Source organism: Crocuta crocuta, unplaced genomic scaffold (assembly GCF_008692635.1).
Source record: "Crocuta crocuta isolate KB4526 unplaced genomic scaffold, BGI_CrCroc_1.0 scaffold154, whole genome shotgun sequence".
NCBI classification, from domain to species: Eukaryota; Metazoa; Chordata; class Mammalia; order Carnivora; family Hyaenidae; genus Crocuta; species Crocuta crocuta.
Window position 1 is genome coordinate 11,594,521 of NW_027530545.1, and position 18,838 is coordinate 11,613,358.

Consider the following 18,838-nt stretch of genomic DNA (forward strand, 5'->3'; position numbering starts at 1 on the left):
CATGTTTGGGATAGGCTAACTGAGCACAATGTTTCAGGTTTTCTTCCTTTTAAAAATAAATATGTGAAAGAGGCACATAATATGTGGCTTTATATTTCTTCAACAAGCCCCACGTTAATCTTATTATTATAGATTGATGTTTTCTATCAGTTAGCTATATGAAATGCTTCTAATATTATTAATGGAATATCAAAGGTAAAATGCTCAAAATAATTAAAAATAAAATGGAGTTAGGTCTTAGTATTAAATAGTAAGGGCACTGAACTCTCGGAAAAACATAAGTTGAAGAAGGTATGTATAAACAGATATTTCTTTCTTATAAACTACTTAAAGTTTCTCTGAATTCTTTTCTTTACTGGGCTTTTCCCTGAAGCTACTATTAAATTGTGAAAGTGCATTTTCATAAAACCTTTTTATATAAGCATTGCTGATTGGAGGAGGGGAGAGAAGTTTCCTCATTTCTCTTTTGTGTTCTTTTTTTCCCCCTGTGTGAGACGAAAGTGTTCAGATCATCTTTTTGAATAATGAAAACAATAATAACTGCTCCTAGGAGAATAAGAAAGCAAAGAAGAAGCTTTGTTTGACTTATCCGTGATAAGGCACTTTGGAGCTTCGGTTTGTGTGAGTTGAAGAAAGAGATGTACACAACACTCCAACCCTTCTATTATGACAGTTTATGCTTCCTATACAGCTTATTTAACTCAGATGCGTAGGAAATAGACACAATTACCACCTTATGGAATGCTACTTAACTTTAAATATTCCCTCCAGAATAGAAACCCACGTCATCAAAATTTATCTGTTTCTCAGGAATCATTTCTTCGGAAGGCTTCTGCATATGCCTGTGCAATTTTAAAATTTAACCCAAGGTTGCTCAGAAATAACTATGATATAAAAAGAAAGGAAAAGTTCCCACACTAGGGGAGTGTGTTCACAAGAGCTCCTATGAAAGAGCCATGCCCTATGCCCATGTACACTATAATCATTCACTCTTTCAGCTGTTATCAATTTAAAACCAATGAAACTCCCACACTGAGTCCATTTGAGCAGTCAATTTTAATATCTCGAGGCATCTGTAGTTATTCTGAATTGGCTGCAAAAGCAGAACTAACAAGTTAAGCTCTAACCATAAGTCGACATCAGGCTGGTAAACCATACATCAAACACAGACAGTTAGTCAATACTCCAGTATGAAAAACCAACTAGCATTTTAAAGAAGAGCAACATATTCATAATATGTTTGGCAGTCTGGTTTGCATTGCTTCCTTGATGGCTATGCGTTTAACTTTCCAGTCAACAGGGAGTTCCTCATATTGGCAAAGCAGCATGTTCGAAGGAAAACTGGTCAGTCTTCTGATTTGTGGGTAGTATTTCTAAATGAGAATAAAAAGGATGGAAGAGTGTGCCTTTTGTGAATAAGAATCGAGAGAGTGCCTTAAGAGTTGCTTTTTATAAGAAAACTCTCTCAACCATATGTTCTGGATCTTTGCACACAGTCCCTATTGCAAAAGTTATGTCATTGTCAGGCAATGTGTCTCAATTTTGTGTTTGGAAAATTTGGTTGCTTGAAATACCTCTTTCTCTCCCAGGAGTGACTCCATGACAGGATTGTTGCCTCCCATAGAGAGGAGAAGACAATGAAGAAGGAGGAGTATTCAAACAAGATCAAGGCAGTCATCACTTCAATCAAATCATTTCCAAATTTCTGGGGCTGGGGGCCTTGGGTGAGGGGGAGTAAAGGGTGTTTATGACATATAGCTGCCTATTCCCAGAACTCTTTTATGTACTTTTATTTTATCTTCAAAAAGAAAGGACATATTAAAGGAAAATATCTAAGGAGGAACAATGCTACATAAAGTTTATGTTTTCAGATCTGTTGCCCCAGAAAATGCTTTGATAAAACACACTTACAGCAATATAGTCAATTTCAAAGCAAAGTTGGGAGACATACCTCTCCATATTGTAATTTGACTAACACTGACAGACCAACGATTACAATTATCCAAATTCCGATATGGTCTCTTGTCTCCTTCTCACAAAGAAACATAGAAAATGCTGGAATAGCACTTTTGCAACACCAGGTTATTTTTCTGATGCCTACACTTTACAGAAGATGGTTATATTTTAATATTGCTAATCAGGCAGGGTAACAAGTCAACTGTGAGAGTTCTATATTGAACAAAACTTGCTGTCCCCACAATAACAAGATACCGTTATTTTTTCTTTCTCTTGGGAATTTGTAGAATATTGTTGATTTATAATAGACATGAATTTGAGAGGTAAGATTTGCAGGCTGAACTGTTAGTGACACTAAAGGAAATAAAAGGGCACTATCTTCATCTTAGGATATGTCAGAATGAATTGTTGATATGAATATTTCCTGTGCTTGTAACAGTCCACACATCTGCTGAATGTGGACCCCGATAAGGAGGTACTGGTTGTGAGAGCTCTGATAGATACTATCCTTAAAGACACATTCAATGCTCACATAATGTAGACTCAAATCCCAATTGTACCATGAGTGAGAAGGAGTGGGACCTCCTTTCTCAAACACTATGGAAAATTCCATTCATCTCCCTGCCTAGGAAGCATTTATTCACATGTTTGTTCAAATGATCAATCTGTAGGTCAGAAAGAAATTCTGTTTTCCTCTCCCTCAATTATCTGCCTCACCACAAAATGAAATCACCAACTAGTACTTTGTGTGAGCAGGAGAATTATAAAAACTACAAAGGGGAAAGTGACTAGCAAGCACTGGCTTTGGATACAGTTTGTAGGGTCTATGGAGGCCCCACAAAGCTAACAGGAAGGAAGCTGAAGAATCTTCCCTTGCCTGGGAAGCCGCGTTTAGTAGTCAGGCGGGAACTTGTGGTATGAGAACACCTGCTGGAGAACAGCAGGGTATCAATAATAAATGCTAACCTTTAAGAAAGGGGAATTCTTGTGAACACAGATGCCCTGCATCTTTTTCTTCTCTTCAGAGAGAGAAGTTTCATGGTTTCATGGAGGGAAGTTTTAGGATATGGTCAGAGGACCAAATGGTCATGGTCGTGCACCATGTCTCCAGAAGGCAGCAGCCTCCTGACATAAAGAAGGAAATATCACGTTAGCTTGACTTTGGCCGGGAGCAACTAGTTGAGGATATGCTTCCAAGAGCATAGAAATTTTGGCTGGTGCAATGTTAGAGGTGGGAAGCAGAGATTTTGTATCTTTTTAACAATCTACAAACACACACACATACACAGACAAACACACACACACACACACACACAATTTGAGTTAGAGCACAGAGTATGTGTACAGCATGGAATAGATCCACCTTATGAAAGGAAACTTGTCTGTACCTTCTTGGTGCCCATGCTCTATTTATTCTTATTTTATGGCAACTTGTCAGTTCTCAAAATGGGAGGCTTAAAGACAATATTTCATCCTGGCACTAGGATTAGACTAACCCTATAGGGTATGACAAAACTCTGGGCCATCTTTTAAGGATAGTTAGTCCCTGGAATAAATAAAGCCAGCATCTACTGACATGGCAAGAATTAATATGGGTTTAGAGACCATTGGCTAAAAAATAAATGCCAAAATGTTGATTTTGAATCAAATGGATCAAATTTATCTATATTCCCAGCACTTAGCATGGCCATTATTAGACATCCAGTCCATTTTAGAGCTGAAGCCTCATACTATCTGGCATTTTCTTTTACTTAAATGGGGAAGATTATGAGGACTTGACTCAAAGGGAAAGAAATGTAACTTAAAGAAAAGGAAAAGGAGAATTATTATAATTATTATTATAGACAAATACATAAAATATAGTAGGTTAAACCAGGAAATTTTTGGTAAAACCACTTTGTGGATATTAAAAATCAGGTATATATAAGTCACCATCTCAAATATTATATACTCTAATGCCTGTATAAAAGGTCTCTCTCCATGAGAAAGGAAGTTCTTGAACCACAGACTAACCAACTTATTATTCTGGCTCATTCTTTTTCCCCTTGCCTAATTCGCTCCCATTTCTGGACCTCATTTTTCTCTTGTTGCTCCAAAGTTATTCTGCTTTTAATATCTCCTAAGACCTGGATCATTTCCTTCCTGAATAACAGGCTTTTAAAAGACACAGGCTTAACCTGTTACCCAGGTATACTTTTTTCTCAACATTTGCCATCTCTCACGGTGACCTGTATTTTATTATTGAACAAAAGCTAGCTATGTGCTACTCTATTATGAACACATTTGCTCCCAAGAGCCTTTAAATAACAGAAACTGCCTGGGAACTATAAATGCAAAGGAACCATGAAGCTTGTAGGCCAAGATAAAGAAGCTTAAGGTTGGCTATTAATTTTGGTTAATATTAAATCATGACATAGCTTACATGTAAGGATCACAGTTCAATTATGAACCATAAAGAAGTTTAAAGAAAAGAAGATTTACAAGATATTTTTAAGCACATTAGTGCATATTGTGGAAGTTGTGAGAGTATTTCAGGCCCAAGCAATGATAGACCATGCCCTGGTATATAAATTCAAATACAATTATTCTCAGACTAACACTGATAAGGTGGCAGAATTGGAGCATGTCTCTAACCAAAGGTATACTGTGGTGTTGCTCATAAATGTTTTGCTTAAATTAACAATGTGACAGGTAGTTTACTCTGTCATACATCAGCTCTAACAAATTATTTTTAAAATACTTTCCTTTTAACTCAATGACTTGGCTATTCATGAAGATTACTGTTGAAAAGTTTAACGCTCTTAACTTGAATCCACAATGTGAATGGCAAATCTTTCTTTACCTCTCAATGTAATTGACATATTTTATTAAAGTACTATAATTTCAAAGACATTATTTTCTCATGTGACAGAAACCTTAAACAATTAGTTGTGCCTGCGTGGGTAATTACTTAAATGTTCCAGCAATTAGATGACACTGTATAAGTGGGTGTAGCTAGAAAAGAAAATGAGCTCATGCCCATTTATGTATAAAGAGTATCATGATGAAAATTACTAAAAAGATAAATATGAGCCAACCATAAATTATCCATGCACTTGCCTTGAAGTAAGCAAGTTACTACTTCCTTTCCTTGACACTTGCCAGGACTGCCTTCCCAAATTTTAAAGGGATACCTGAGAAAAATGGTGTCCCAGGGCCATCTTGACCATAATTTACTCCATAAGCTTCAGTAAGAAAAGAAGAAGAGGGCAAAAAGGAAAGGAAAGGAAGATGAAAAGAAGGATAGAAGATGAAAGGAAGAAAGTTGCTAAATAATGAAGGTAAGGTGGGCACTGTGTGAAGTTCTTTTCCATATTTCATTTCATTTAAATTTTATGATGTAAAATTCATAGATGAAAACATCAATAACTAGATCTTAAGTTATCAAGCTGGTAAAAAGCAGAATCCAACTGTAAACCTAGGTTAGCCAAATTCTAAAGCAGTTGTACTTTCAAATAAACTCAACTTTCTGAATTGTAAAATGGAGTGGAAATTTTTCTATAATCACAAAAAAATCTGTAAAGATTGATTAAGTTTATCAAGAGTATATAAGGCATTCTGTATCCTTTGGAAATATTTGATGCTTGAAACAGATGTTGGAGTCCCTACACATTACCTTATAGGGGTCTAAGCTCTAACCATGTGCATAGAGTTTTAGCTCGCCTGTTGAACCTCATTTAGTAATAAGATTGAACAACCTTTGTTCAACATACACTTGAGCTAAGCCACTAAAGTGATGGAAGTAGAATAAGAGAAATATACCCAGGTAAAACTGATCATTTAAAGAACACGAGAGAACATTTTAAAATAAAAACTAAAAAGAAAGTCCAAATGACAATAACACATCTTAATTTATATCCTTGGATAAGTTAGAAGAGATATAACCCATTTTCTCTTTTCTCACTTAGTCAATTAATTAATATTTATTGAGTGCTAAGCACCACATGCCATCCTCAATATTAGGTATGAGAGTAAAGGTGGGATGTGCAAAAACAAAAAGAATGGAGAATAAAAAAGACTCTAGCAAATTGAAAATATAATTGCTAAAGTTAAAATAAATTAATAAAGACAAGGGGATAAAACTGAGAATTCTTTCAGAATATGACAAAAGTAAATCCTGATGATCTAATATTCACATCATAAGCATCCCAAAAGAAGAATCAGAGAAAACTGATGGGAGGGACTTATCAACATAGTAATAGAAAAAAAATTCAGAGTTTAAGAGAATCTTAATTCTTTGAGTTAAGTGCTAGGCAGAATAAATGTGTTTTAAATTCTGCCAACTATATACATTATCTTGATTACAGAATCTCCAAATAAAGACAAAAATCCCAATGATTCTGAAAGAAAAATATTCAAAGTAACAGGAGTAAGAATGGAAACTATAACTCTGTATTCTAGAAGCAATGGGATTTTATGCCCAACTACACTATTGATCAAGTGTGGGCATACTGAAGATATATTAAGACAATCAAGGTCTCATGTTTTCTAAATGAGTTATTGGAGGCTGTTACATAGTAATGGAAGGAATTAAAGGAAGAAAGAGAAGGTATAGATTCAGAAGACAGTGAATACAATTAAGAAGTTCAGTAAAAGAGAATCACAGGCTGATTCCAGGTAAAGCCTAGAAAATAATCAATCCAAGTGTGGTGAGGTGATAGGAGTTGAGGAGATATTCTGGGGTAAAAAAAAAAGAAGCAGGGAGTCGCATTCTAGAACACACAGACTATTTAACTGAGAAGATTAAAGCCCTTGATGATACAAAGGCTCAGAGGCAAGAAAACATCTCTGGGGAGTGGGGAAGCCGCACAAAAAATGCACAACCAAAAATGTTATCAATCTAGAGCAGTCTGGATGGCTCCGTCAGTTAAGCATCTGACCCTTGATTTTGGCTCAGATCATGATCTCATTGTCTGTGAGATTGAGCCATACATGGGGCTCTGTGCTGACAGTGTGAAGCCTACTTGAGATTCTCTCACTCCCCCTCCACTGCTTATGCTCTCTTTCTCTCTTTCAAAATAAATAAACATTATTAAAAATGTACAAACTAGGGGTGCCTGGTGGCTCAGTCAGTTTAGCGTCCGACTTCAGCTCAGGTCATGATCTTGTGGTTCATGAGTTTGAATATCACACCGGGCTCTGTGCTGAGAGCTCAGAGCCTGGAGCTGCTTTGGATTCTGTGTCTCCCTGTCTCTTTGCCCCATTCTCCACTTGCACTCTGTCTCTCTCTGTAAAGTAAATAAACATTTAAAAAATATATCAGACTAAAAGATAGCATAATTATAAGCAAATTATGAAGCATAAGCTTTAAAAATAAGAAAATTATAAAAAAGAGAGAGAAAGAGAGACAAACCAAGAAATAGGCCTTTAGCTATAGAGAACAGACTAGTAGTTACCAGAAGGGAGGTGGATGGGGGAATGGGTTAAATTGGTGATGGGGATTAAGGAGTGCACTTATGATGAGGGTAAGGACAGGGTGATGTATGTATCATCATATTGTACACCTGAAACTAATATAACACTGCATGTTAACTAACCAAAAATAAAATAAAAACTTAAAAAAATAAGAACATTATAATTTGTGTGGTCCATTAAGTCATAACATTGAACTCAAGGACATGTTAATCTTATCTGGCACATGACTTGGTCAGCAATTCCATAATATTTATATGATCCATATAAAATAAATGCAGGTGCCTGAGTTTCCTCATATTTAAATCAAACTATGGGGAAAAACATGGAGCACTTGACTGTGATTGTGAAACAGTATAAATGTACTAATGCAACCTTCAAATGTAAAAGAAAAGAGAATCTTTTTCACCATGATCAAGGGGGATGATTCTTTGAGGATCACAGAGGTCATGAGATTGTCAGTACAGAGAATGAAGTCTATTCCTTGGAGCTACAGTAAACAACCTTATATAATCATAATTGTATGAATGCTGTTTTTGGTTTTAAACTTTTAGAATCAATCTATAAATGATCATAATTATAGAAAGCAGTGCAATAATGAGTTTTTATGATGTAGAAGTAAGAATTACAATAGCAAAGACAGAGGATATGAGGGGGAGGAAAGGCACTAAACTTCTTGTCTTGTCAATGGCAGCACTTAGTATCTGTTTTCTGTGGTTACTAGAACACTAAGTAGAGGCTTAAGTATATTGGATGTTACAGAGAAAACTATTGGAAAGATGCAGACCTGTTGTATTTGACCATGAGTCTACTGGGGAGGAAAAGGCATAGGTAGATGAGGTCTGGTTTCATTGAGTTGAATTCAAACCTATTGTAAAAGAGATCTGAGATGACATCTAAGCTTGACAAGCCAAGATATTATGACATTAAACAAGGAAGATATTGATAGAAACTAAGTAACCTGTACTCCAAATAACAATAACATAAGCTGTGGAGTCAAACATCACGAAAACAGCTAATAGCAACAGGGCCAGGTAGTGCCCCATAAGGAGCAAAACCGAGATGAGACTGAGGAGCACTGCTTTTCATCACCAGTCCTGGAGGCATACTATTTAATCTTTAAAAAGGTTGTTTCCTTTAGAATGTAGTGATTACAAAATAAAGTAGTACATCATTACTTTTGATTTCTACTAATACCATCCGTTATGGTTTTATCCACATGAAGATGAAAGAAACGACTTTCTAAACATAAAATCCTCTCTAATTCTATCATTTTGATATAAAGAAATACTAGTTGCTTCCCCCAAAACAAACAATTGTTATCTTTACTAGAAATTACATTGCTGAGTGTTTCCTGTGTTCTTGGATGCCAGTGCTGTTATTTGAAAGATTATATAAGGTAGTTTGGCTGACACTAAAGAGTTATTACTTCAGCTTCAAAACCAAGTAGAAAATATGTTACAAACATAGATACTACCCTAAAATGTACCTCTTCCCTATAATTTACATAGTAAACTGATTTGAGTTTTATTTCTGATAAGATGCTGAATGCAATAAACTCACACATTTAAAAGGTACTTGCCATTTTCTTGGCAAATGTGAAAGCACTTGGAGAAATCGAAAACTTTTCAGAAGCTACCACGGCAGTGGTATAGTGACTGCTATACCCACCTGAGCTATTAAGATTTCTTTCTATTGAGTCATCATCCATTATTATCTGCCACCTCTTTTTTGGCATTCTAATATACCCTTCTCAAGTCATATTAAAGAAATTAGAAAATACAGCCCCATCAAGGAACTGTTTCCATATGTAACGTCTATCCAATGAAATCACATTTTGGCCAGGTCTCCATGAGTCCAAAAAAACAGATATGGAAGGAAGAGTTTGTGACTGAGTTCAGACTATGTGCTATTGAGACAATTCTCTTTCCACAGAAAGTACTTTGTGGATGTTGTTGAGCTGGGCATTATACGGTCAAGAAAGCATAGCCTTTCCTGCTCCACCCTGGGTGCTAAATAAAGAATGGCTGAATTCAAAGCACAGACCTCTCAACCTGCTGGACACATTATATAAAGGAGTAAAAACACTTTGAAAAGTGTCTGTGGCCCTGCAAATCCCTCCCAAGCATCAGAAAGTTCACTTTTAAGATCCAAACTATCATCATAGCTTTCCCGAACCTTGTTGTGAAGGACATTATTCAGACCTAGAAGATTAGACTGTTGAAAGAATTTGATGCATATTCTTGTGGGCAGATACACTGAGAAAAATTTTAAAGGCCATAATCTCTCTTTCTGAGTAATTATCTTTGAAAGAGTTAAGTCATGTTACTTGGAGAGATCATGTAACCATTAATCATTCACTTATTTTATATAATTTTTTGTAACTGATCAAAAACACTGATTTCATTGCTTTCCTTAAGTCTTTGTCTCAAATATGCTAAGAAAATAGACTTAAGGTACTAAATTTGACTGGGCCCGTATTTTTAAAAATCTGTTTAATGCTTTTCACTTAGTGAAAGGAAAATAAATCTCAGTAAGCGCTTTAAAAAATTCACAGTTAAAACTGAAACAAGCCCAAGAAGTGATTATATTTGCATAACTTGATCTGTATTTGGAAGAAAATTCCACTGAAGACAATAATGGAAGCTTATCAAATCAGAATTTCACATAGATTTTCCATAGCCCTACTAATGAATACTGACTCATTGGTCAGCTATGGTAGAAATTTAACGGAGCTCTAGGATAGGAAATGTACACACTGGAGTGTGTTCAGTGCTTCCATGACATCACTAGGAAAACTGCATTAGGCATCCGATTCTTTGGCCACTTTCTGAGACCAATGCTAGAACACAGTAGTTGTCAATTCTTTAGCATTTTGATTGGGGCCAGACCGTGCCACTGAATTGAAACCCTTTTCGTTTTGCCACGGTCAGGAAAATTTGGACTTTATGTCCAAACTGGGATTGTTTGGACTACTGATTTAGTTTTCTATTTTCTTCAGAATGGTAGGTAATCTCCAACCAAATCCTCTCAAAGAAAATTATAATCTATGGGGTGCATTCTAAGATAGGAGTGAAGGTACTGGTATATTATTATATGAAATTGAATCTGTAGAGGACCCAATACTGTAAGTGACCCTGAAAAGTGTAAGTCTGAGGTAAGCCTTATTTAAAGCAGGTGCCAGTTCAACCCCTCAATGTGTACATTCTAAGAATTGCCCACTCTTGCTTCATAAAATTTCACCTTCGGGGCGTCTGGATGGCTCAGTCAGTTAAGCGTCCGACTTCGGCTCAGGTCACCATCTTGCAGTTCTGGGTTCAAGCTCCGCGTCGGGCTCTGTGCTGACAGCCAGCTCAGAGCCTGGATTCTGTATCTCCCTCTCTATCTGACCCTCCCCTGCTCATGCTGTCTCTCTGTCTCTCTCTCTCTCAGAAATAAATTTTAAAAAAAATTTCACCTTCTACGATTGGATCAAAATGCCAGATGACTGTTGTGATAAGTTCCCCTGTTTAAGAATGGATTGAAATTCATAGGACAGACAGGTATATAACCTAGTTAAGTAATTCTCATGTTAACTATTGCTGAGAATATTAAGATCTGTTTTGCCCTGTTCCTGGGAAATGACTGTGTAACTAAATCACCTTTCGGCTCCCATAAGGATCAACCTTTTAAGTTTGTTCTCAGAGTTTGTTTTAGTCCATTTTCAAATTTCTTCTTACAGTCAGTTTTAAAAATATACCCATCAGGTAGAAAATTACAAAAGCAGGGTAAATAATGTACTTGATGTGTATGTTGTCTTGCTAAGAAAATAATACATTTTACCTGTGTAATTTGTAAGTGATGTCCAGTTATAGGACTCTAGGTATGCACCTGTGTTGTCTAGGCACCTGGTGACATAGATTTGTTCTGGTGGGCCCCTAGGATACTCTGTCTACTACATCACTGGTTCTAGGTATCCATTCATCCTTACTCATCTCTCTTGACACCATAACAGTAATAACAACAGGAGGGACTACTCAGAGCATTAATAGCAGAGAACATTTATGAATACTTAATTCCAGAAACTATATTAAATGCTTTACATGAATTATCTCATTTATTTCTCTCAATGGCCTTCTCAGTGGTGGGTATAAGTATCCCCATTTAACAGATGAGATATCTGATAATCAGAGAGGTCATGACTTGTTCAACGTCAATATGAGTGAGTGGTAGATCCCAGGTCTGATTTCCAATTAGTCCAGAGCCAGACTCTACATTTTTCTACTGTGGTAAATAGGATGGTCTAGAATATTTTGTTCTTTACCTTAGATATATTTGCGAAAGTCCCTACTTATTTCAGTGTAGACTGAGCTTTTAGTTCTCCAGCTTCCAAATTCGTAAATTTTCATGACATTGGTTTGTCTTGGACTTTCTTCCTAGCATTCACTTCAGACTATGACTAGAATGATCAGGTAACTTATGATCCAAATCAGGACACATCTAAGGGTGAAAAGAGCTGCTGGTGTTAAGCATGCTGGGACTGTAGATGTGCACCTGGATTGCCCAGGCACGCGGTGACAGGGGTTCATTCTGATGAGCCTCTAGGATACCTTTTTTCTGCCCCCTGGTGCAGAGCCCAGCTCTGCTGAGGGTAAAACTAAGTATTGTTTTCAATGATTCTGTGCTGCAACCTTTATTTTCTCAGGATTAGTTTTCTGGACAACTGTTTTTTTTTTTTTTCTTTCCTCTGTTAGAGCAGGACATTCAATAAACAACCTAAAAAGAATAAAATGTCCTAATATTTCTTTAGCACTGAATAACTATGGACACAGAGGCATATTCATTTATCACTGTTACAGTAAAAGTATAAAAAGTCTTATACCTTTAATAAGTCCCTTTTCTTGCAGAGTTTTCAGGGAAGGTCTTCGGGTGATAAACTTCTTTAATCTGCTTTTAACTCGGTTTTTGTCGCTTGTATCGGAAGCACTATGATGCAGTCTGAACACTAAAGATTAAAAAAAAGCTTTCAGTAAATTTCTCCTTTGTGATTATTACTTTATTCAAATATGAATAGAAAGCAGTAGCTACGGAACTACTGGAATTAATAGCTCAAGCTCTTCTGTTTAGACACAGCATAGGAGTAAAAATTTGGCCAAATGAATATATTAGCTCTGTTGCCACCTGAATGTACAATGAGAATGTGGTTAGTTCTATACATTCACAGTTTATTTTCACTTGCATCTCCTCAGATTCAATATGATGACCTTTATCTGCATAAGTCCACCTATCTGTATCTATACACAGAATTATAGTCAAAGAAAAATTCATCTACATTAAAGGAGAAACTCTTAGAATTGTTAATTTCCGTTAATTATGATTATATACTGCTTGTAGGTAATTCGGGCATTTTCAAAGGTTCTGCCTGCTCAAATAATTTTGTCAATCTTCTTTTTGATGTTAACTCAAAGTGATTTTTTTTTTCTGAAGTAATTATTTCTTATTTTTCTTATTAATGTGAAATTACCACCAGTTCTAGGTAAACGTTCTGAAACAAATTTGCCTCAGACTTCCTCCATGTGTTCATTGGTCCCCTCTCCTCAGCTTCCTATCCTAAGCTGTATCTTCAAAGTTAGGTGTGTGTCAAATTCATTCCTGAACAAATATTAGCTGAATGTTTACTGATCATCAGGCTCTGTGCTAAAGGCTGTGAATTTCATGATGAACATAACACTTAAAGTCTGGACCTTCATTAAGCATAGAGTCTAAATATATTCAAGGTATCTTATTATCAATGACTGGATTCTTTTCTCTGTAAGATAATGGATCTTAAATGGACCCTCCTTGTTTTAACTCAATTGTTGACATAATGGGAAGTACCTAGGGTACTTTACTAGGTACATAGAGGTTCTTTTCCTCTCAAATCATATTTTAGAATAAATCAATCATTGGATTGGGTTAATAATAATATATGTAAAACGGACTGAGAACTTACCACATGCTTGATACTTTCCTAAGTATCTAACATGATTTAACTTAATAGTATTGCAATGTAAGCTGCATGTGGGCAGATATTTTTATCTACTTTTGTAAATGTTGTTCACTAATGGGTCTCCCAATACCTCCAACATTGTTCGGCATGTATATGTAAATGTTCACGCAATATTTGTTGAATCAACTCTCACAATGAATTTTTAAAATATGCAAAATAATTCTACCCATTTTAGAGATGAGGAAGTTAAGGCAAAAAGGTTAAGTAACTTGTCCAAGGTTAAATCTGGATATGGGACAAGTCTTATAAGATTTTTATCTGGTATTCTGCTAGGTGATGAAAAAATAAACACAAACTGACCACCTAGAACATACATGGCAGGGCTGGATTTAACGGCTGTAAAGGAAACTATATATGGCCTATGTAATAATAATATGGTGTGGTGCGAAGTACAAGAGGCTAAGGGATCTTAGAGAAGGAACTCACCTCAGATCACTTTGGAAAAACAGCAAGTGCCATAGAAACCACATAAGTAATCATTGCTTTTATAGGGCAATGAATATCAGGCATTAACCAACTCAAAATTGTATGACTGGAAGTCATTCTCAGCATCTTAATATACTGTCCTTACATGATATTTAATCGGTTTTTATCTGAGTCCAATAACTGCAGTGACCACCAGTCATGTATGCTGCTTCACCTGACAATTGTATCAGAGCCCATGGTCTAGGTTCTAGTATCAGAGGCTGAAGAAACACACTTAATGTCCTTCAGAAAAAAATCTTCCTCAGGGTAGTTTTGGTCTCAAGTCTGCCTTTGAAATAATATGGCATAAACCACCCAAATTTTTCACAGGTTACCAAAGGTAATATTTCCTATTTCTAGTCTCACCTCAAAATCTTGTCACTTTCCATGACAGAATGCCAAGAAATACAGAATCAAAGGAGGCATGTTTATTGGCCTTTTCAGAACTAGTTAAAATAATGTGATTAGAAAGTATATAGAGTATAAATGCAAGATTATGAAAATGATTATACAGTGAGTTATATCTTTCACAATCCCTCAGGTATTCTGTTGATACTATTCTTAGTTTTACATANATATATTTACATTTAAAATATTATAAATAAAATATATATTAAATGTTATGAAAACATACAAAACATTTCACAGATAAATTGTAAAACAGGTATATTGTTTTCAATACCACCATATGGCTCTACATGTGAAAAATGTATGTAAGGTGCATTGTGTTTTCAAAGAACATGAAATAATATTTTTAAATGCTTTGTCTTGTTTGCTTCTCACAAACACTGAGAAAGTAGCAGTCTTGGGTGTGATCACACTGGTTTTAACACAGCCAAACTCTCCAAAGTTGCCTCTAATGAGGACTTTCCTCGAGACAGACTACAGCATCCACCTCCATTTCCTGATGCGATAAATAATCATCCTCAGATGACAAGTCACATTACAAGGCCTTTGCCATCATTCATACCACTCATTTTGTTCTAAGAAGAGTAATGCAGAAGTTAAAGTCAATAGATGACTGTAATATATAGCATACTTTTTATTAAGCAAATAACTTGAAAGCGCTATAAATACGAACTAAAAATGTAAAAAGCACATGGTTATAAAGCCAAGTCCATCATGGGGTCCCTGTAAACAGCAGTAAAAGTCTTTGAATATTGTGGTTTACAAATCTGATTTTAACAGCCAAACTTATAAAACAGTTTACGCTCTTCTGTTGTCAAGGGAGAAAAACTTGCCAAATTGTTCATTTTAAGTAAATACAACATCACCAATTAAGGAAGGCAAAATTTAAACACATGCCTATGATAATCAGGACATAGTTTGCTTCTGATTTCACTACTGATTTTCACAGAACAGTGTTCCTTCCATTTTCCCACAGCACCCAAGTGACCCCACACATACTTTTAGAAACTTGTAATCACACAGTGCAAATAAAAGGACACTTTACTGGAAAATACACAGTGTGGTACAATAATCCATCATTTATGAAAAATAGAATTCAGCCTTTTCTTTTTCCTCAGAGATTCAACTATTTTTTGAGGGTGAACTTTACTGCAATTTAAAGATTTATGTTGAGCCAATGAGCAGTGTTTTTTTCCATTCCCATTTAAACTTTTTATTCAAAAATGAAAAGAGACTTAAGAGATATGGGTTTAAATCTTAAAGCATTTAATCTGATTTACAGAAGAATCACTCTTAATTCTACATATTTTCATCTCCACAAAAAGTGGAGAAAAAAACCTGAATTGGATTAGCTTTCCAGGTATTTTATAATTTACTTTTATTTTGTTTATGCTTTCCTCTTTTTTCCATTCCATTCTTTCAAGCCCAAAAGGAATATTTTTGAAAGCCTAAGAATTTTCAATAACAATACACAATTTAAGTCTCAACACACAGGCCAAAGGCATTAGCTTCAAGCACCATTCTTAACCCATTGAGAGATTTAATTGCTCTTAAAGCTGCTTACACCAAAGAATAGTTAGAATCGGGGCTTATTATTATTATTATTATTATTATTATTATTTATCTGAGTGCAGTTGACACACAATTTTACATTAGTTTCAGGTGTACAACATGGTGATTCAACTTCTATATACATTATGGCACGCTCCACTGAAGGACTGAAGGCTTTTTAAGTTTTATACCCGACACCACCATTAATGGTGTTAAAACCACCCTTCAAGATGAAAAAGCTGAGTGTAATGAATGCCCTTTGTATATTTATTTTTCAACATTAGTAATGGGAGGCGGAATCAACCCAGTTTGGATGATGAACATTCACTACCATTCTATTAAGGGATAAGAACCACAAAAGAAAACCCTCAAATTTTCCCAGAATCCAGTATTTTAGATAATATGATCCAGAATTGTGCATCTGCCAGAATTTTTCTTGCTGGGGACCTTATTTTGTAATATCCCCATTTCCTGCCAAACTGCTGTTTTCATGGTATTCCCATGTTACACTTACATGCTGTTATTATTTTTTTTTTAATTTAGAAATACTGGAGAGCTAACATTTCAGAAATGTTGCTAAAGGAAATGCTATTACAAACAACTTTCTAGGCTACTTGTCACTTTTTTGGTTAGGTTTTATGCAGAGCTTGATATCAGGTGTAGATGGTTGTGTTAGCCTCTGAGAGCTCCTGATGCTGTGAGTCTGGGAGGTTGTTCAAGGGCAAAGTTGGCGGCAGCTAAGATCATCTTACCACACCAAAGTGTCCAGGGAGGGAGATCAAGAAAGAAATGGCAAAATAAGGTTATATCAGGCTCTTAATCCCAAGAGATTCCAAAACACTTCTCCAACCATCACAGGATTACATAACAAAGTGCTGAATTCTCTCCACTCATGTTTTCCAATCTGACCTTCTTGTTGTACCATTTATTAAATTACTGAAATGAGAATGCCTTACCTACAATTGATTAAAAAGAGAAATTGAGTTTTTAAAATTTCTTTCAGCCTCCTGCCTGATTCCTTTATAGGGCATACATGTTTGTGCTATTTCATGAGGCTGTGATATATACTGCTTTGCCCTCTCCAGCATGCGCTTTTCAGAGCTTGCAAAACTGCACGTAACTCCCTGTGTCAGAGTGGGCCGAGAGGGTAAGTTTGGGCTTAATATATATACTGTGGGTCATTTACTATCTCTTTTTTTCACATGCTCAATGTAAATAGAAGACATATTTTCAACCCCCCAACTTGTAGCCTGAGAAGCTAAATTATTGAAACTTTAAGTGACTTGCTTGAGACACAAATCACGATTAAATCTGGAAATAATTGGAAGAGGGAATGCAGAGCATTTTTACAGCAGTGCTTTGTTTTAACCACTTAAGTCCCACTTAGATATTGTAGAAATACAAAATAAGTGATCAGTTCAAAACAGATGGGTATGTGGACAGTATCTATCTAATGATTCATATTTATGCTATCTACCCTTTTAAAGAGAAGCGAAAATTCATACAGTGAAAATCGTTTACTTTTAGACTAAATTGACTAGTTTAAATGGTCAGATCTGACCATGTTTTTACATTTTCAGGGTTGATAAAGAACTGGAAGTTTACTGTCATATCCCTGTCATTCAGCCATATGGAAATTCCATGAGTGCTTTTCTCAGGAATAGATGTATCCATGTGTTCTACTTCTAATGCATTCATCTGTCTATGATGTAAATCTTCATTGTCTTTCATGTATAGGCCGAATATTTTGACTTTGCTGCTAATATATCTGAGATGTGCCTAAATTGATAATATATTTCTATAGTATGAGTCTGGGTGTTTTGTTTAACCTCTTTATAGCACTTAGTATAGATAGCTTTGAATTACTTAATGAATAACTTTGTTGATGATGATGATGGTAATGATGATGATGCAACTTCAATTCTGTAGTGCAAATATTGAGTAATGGTATTACAGATGTAATTTGCCTTCAATTGTAAGTCTATCTGGTTTCTTTTTGTGAATGAGAGTTGAAAAAGATATTTGCTTCAAAGGTTATGGAAATACTACATATTCAGAAAAAGAAGAAAGAGAAAATATACTGAAAGAGCAAAAACTATAGTGTCTGTTAAGACAAACGACACATTTTTTTTTGAAATGAAATCAGATGTAGTATAAGATATAAAGCTTCAGATCATCCAGACATCTTCTATGACTTGATACAGTCAGTAAAACTTTGTCACTTGAGAGCTGTTCAAAACTTTGATAAATTTAGAAATAAAGTAAGGGGTTACTGAGCTAAAGCAGTAGCTGATTTTGAAAGTGAAATTACTAAAAAGAGAAAAAATAACATAGGGCAATAATCCAGACAAAGGGCACCATGCAGTAGAAATATGTTTTCCATGAGAAAAGATTATATATTAAATATAGGAATGCGTTCTCTCCTGGTAACAGAAAACAGGCCACAGCCAAATCAAATGAGAAGAGCCTTATAGATGAATGTGAACATCAGAGAACAAAAATAAAAAAACAGAACAATTGAGTTTGCAGGCATGATAATTCCACCATAGATGTACCAGCATGGCAAAAAAATAGGAAATTAATACTTGGGATTTCTGTGGGGAAAAGAAAGCCTACCTAGCTGGAGAATGAAATTATATTCATATTTAAGTGTACTGAACAATTTCTTTTTGTTTTAATTTAAAAGAGAGAGAAAAAAAATAAAAGAGAGAGAGCATGTACAAGGGGGAGGGAGGAAGAGATAAAGAAAGAGAGGAAAAGAGAGAGAGAATCTTAAGCAGACTCCACTCTTAGTATGGTGTCCAACAGGGGGGCTTGATTGATACCATCCTGGGATCATGACCTGAGCCGAAATCAAGAACCCAAAGCTCAACGTTTTGGGCCACCCAGGCACCCTGAATATTGGGCACTTTCAATGCTGATTTTACATAATGACTCAGATCCTAGACCGTACTTAGCAGTATTTGAATTGGGTGGATG

General features: G+C 35.6%; 1 protein-coding gene across 1 annotated transcript in view; it reads right to left on the bottom strand.

Moving 5' to 3' along the window:
- ARHGAP15 (Rho GTPase activating protein 15) overlaps positions 1–18,838 on the bottom strand; it is a 623,791-nt gene that overhangs the window by 248,007 nt on the left and 356,946 nt on the right. Inside the window, exon 9 of the mRNA XM_077767808.1 lies at positions 12,269–12,391. Within this exon, the coding sequence (XP_077623934.1) occupies positions 12,269–12,391 (123 nt within the window). The remainder of the gene's footprint in view (positions 1–12,268; positions 12,392–18,838) is intronic.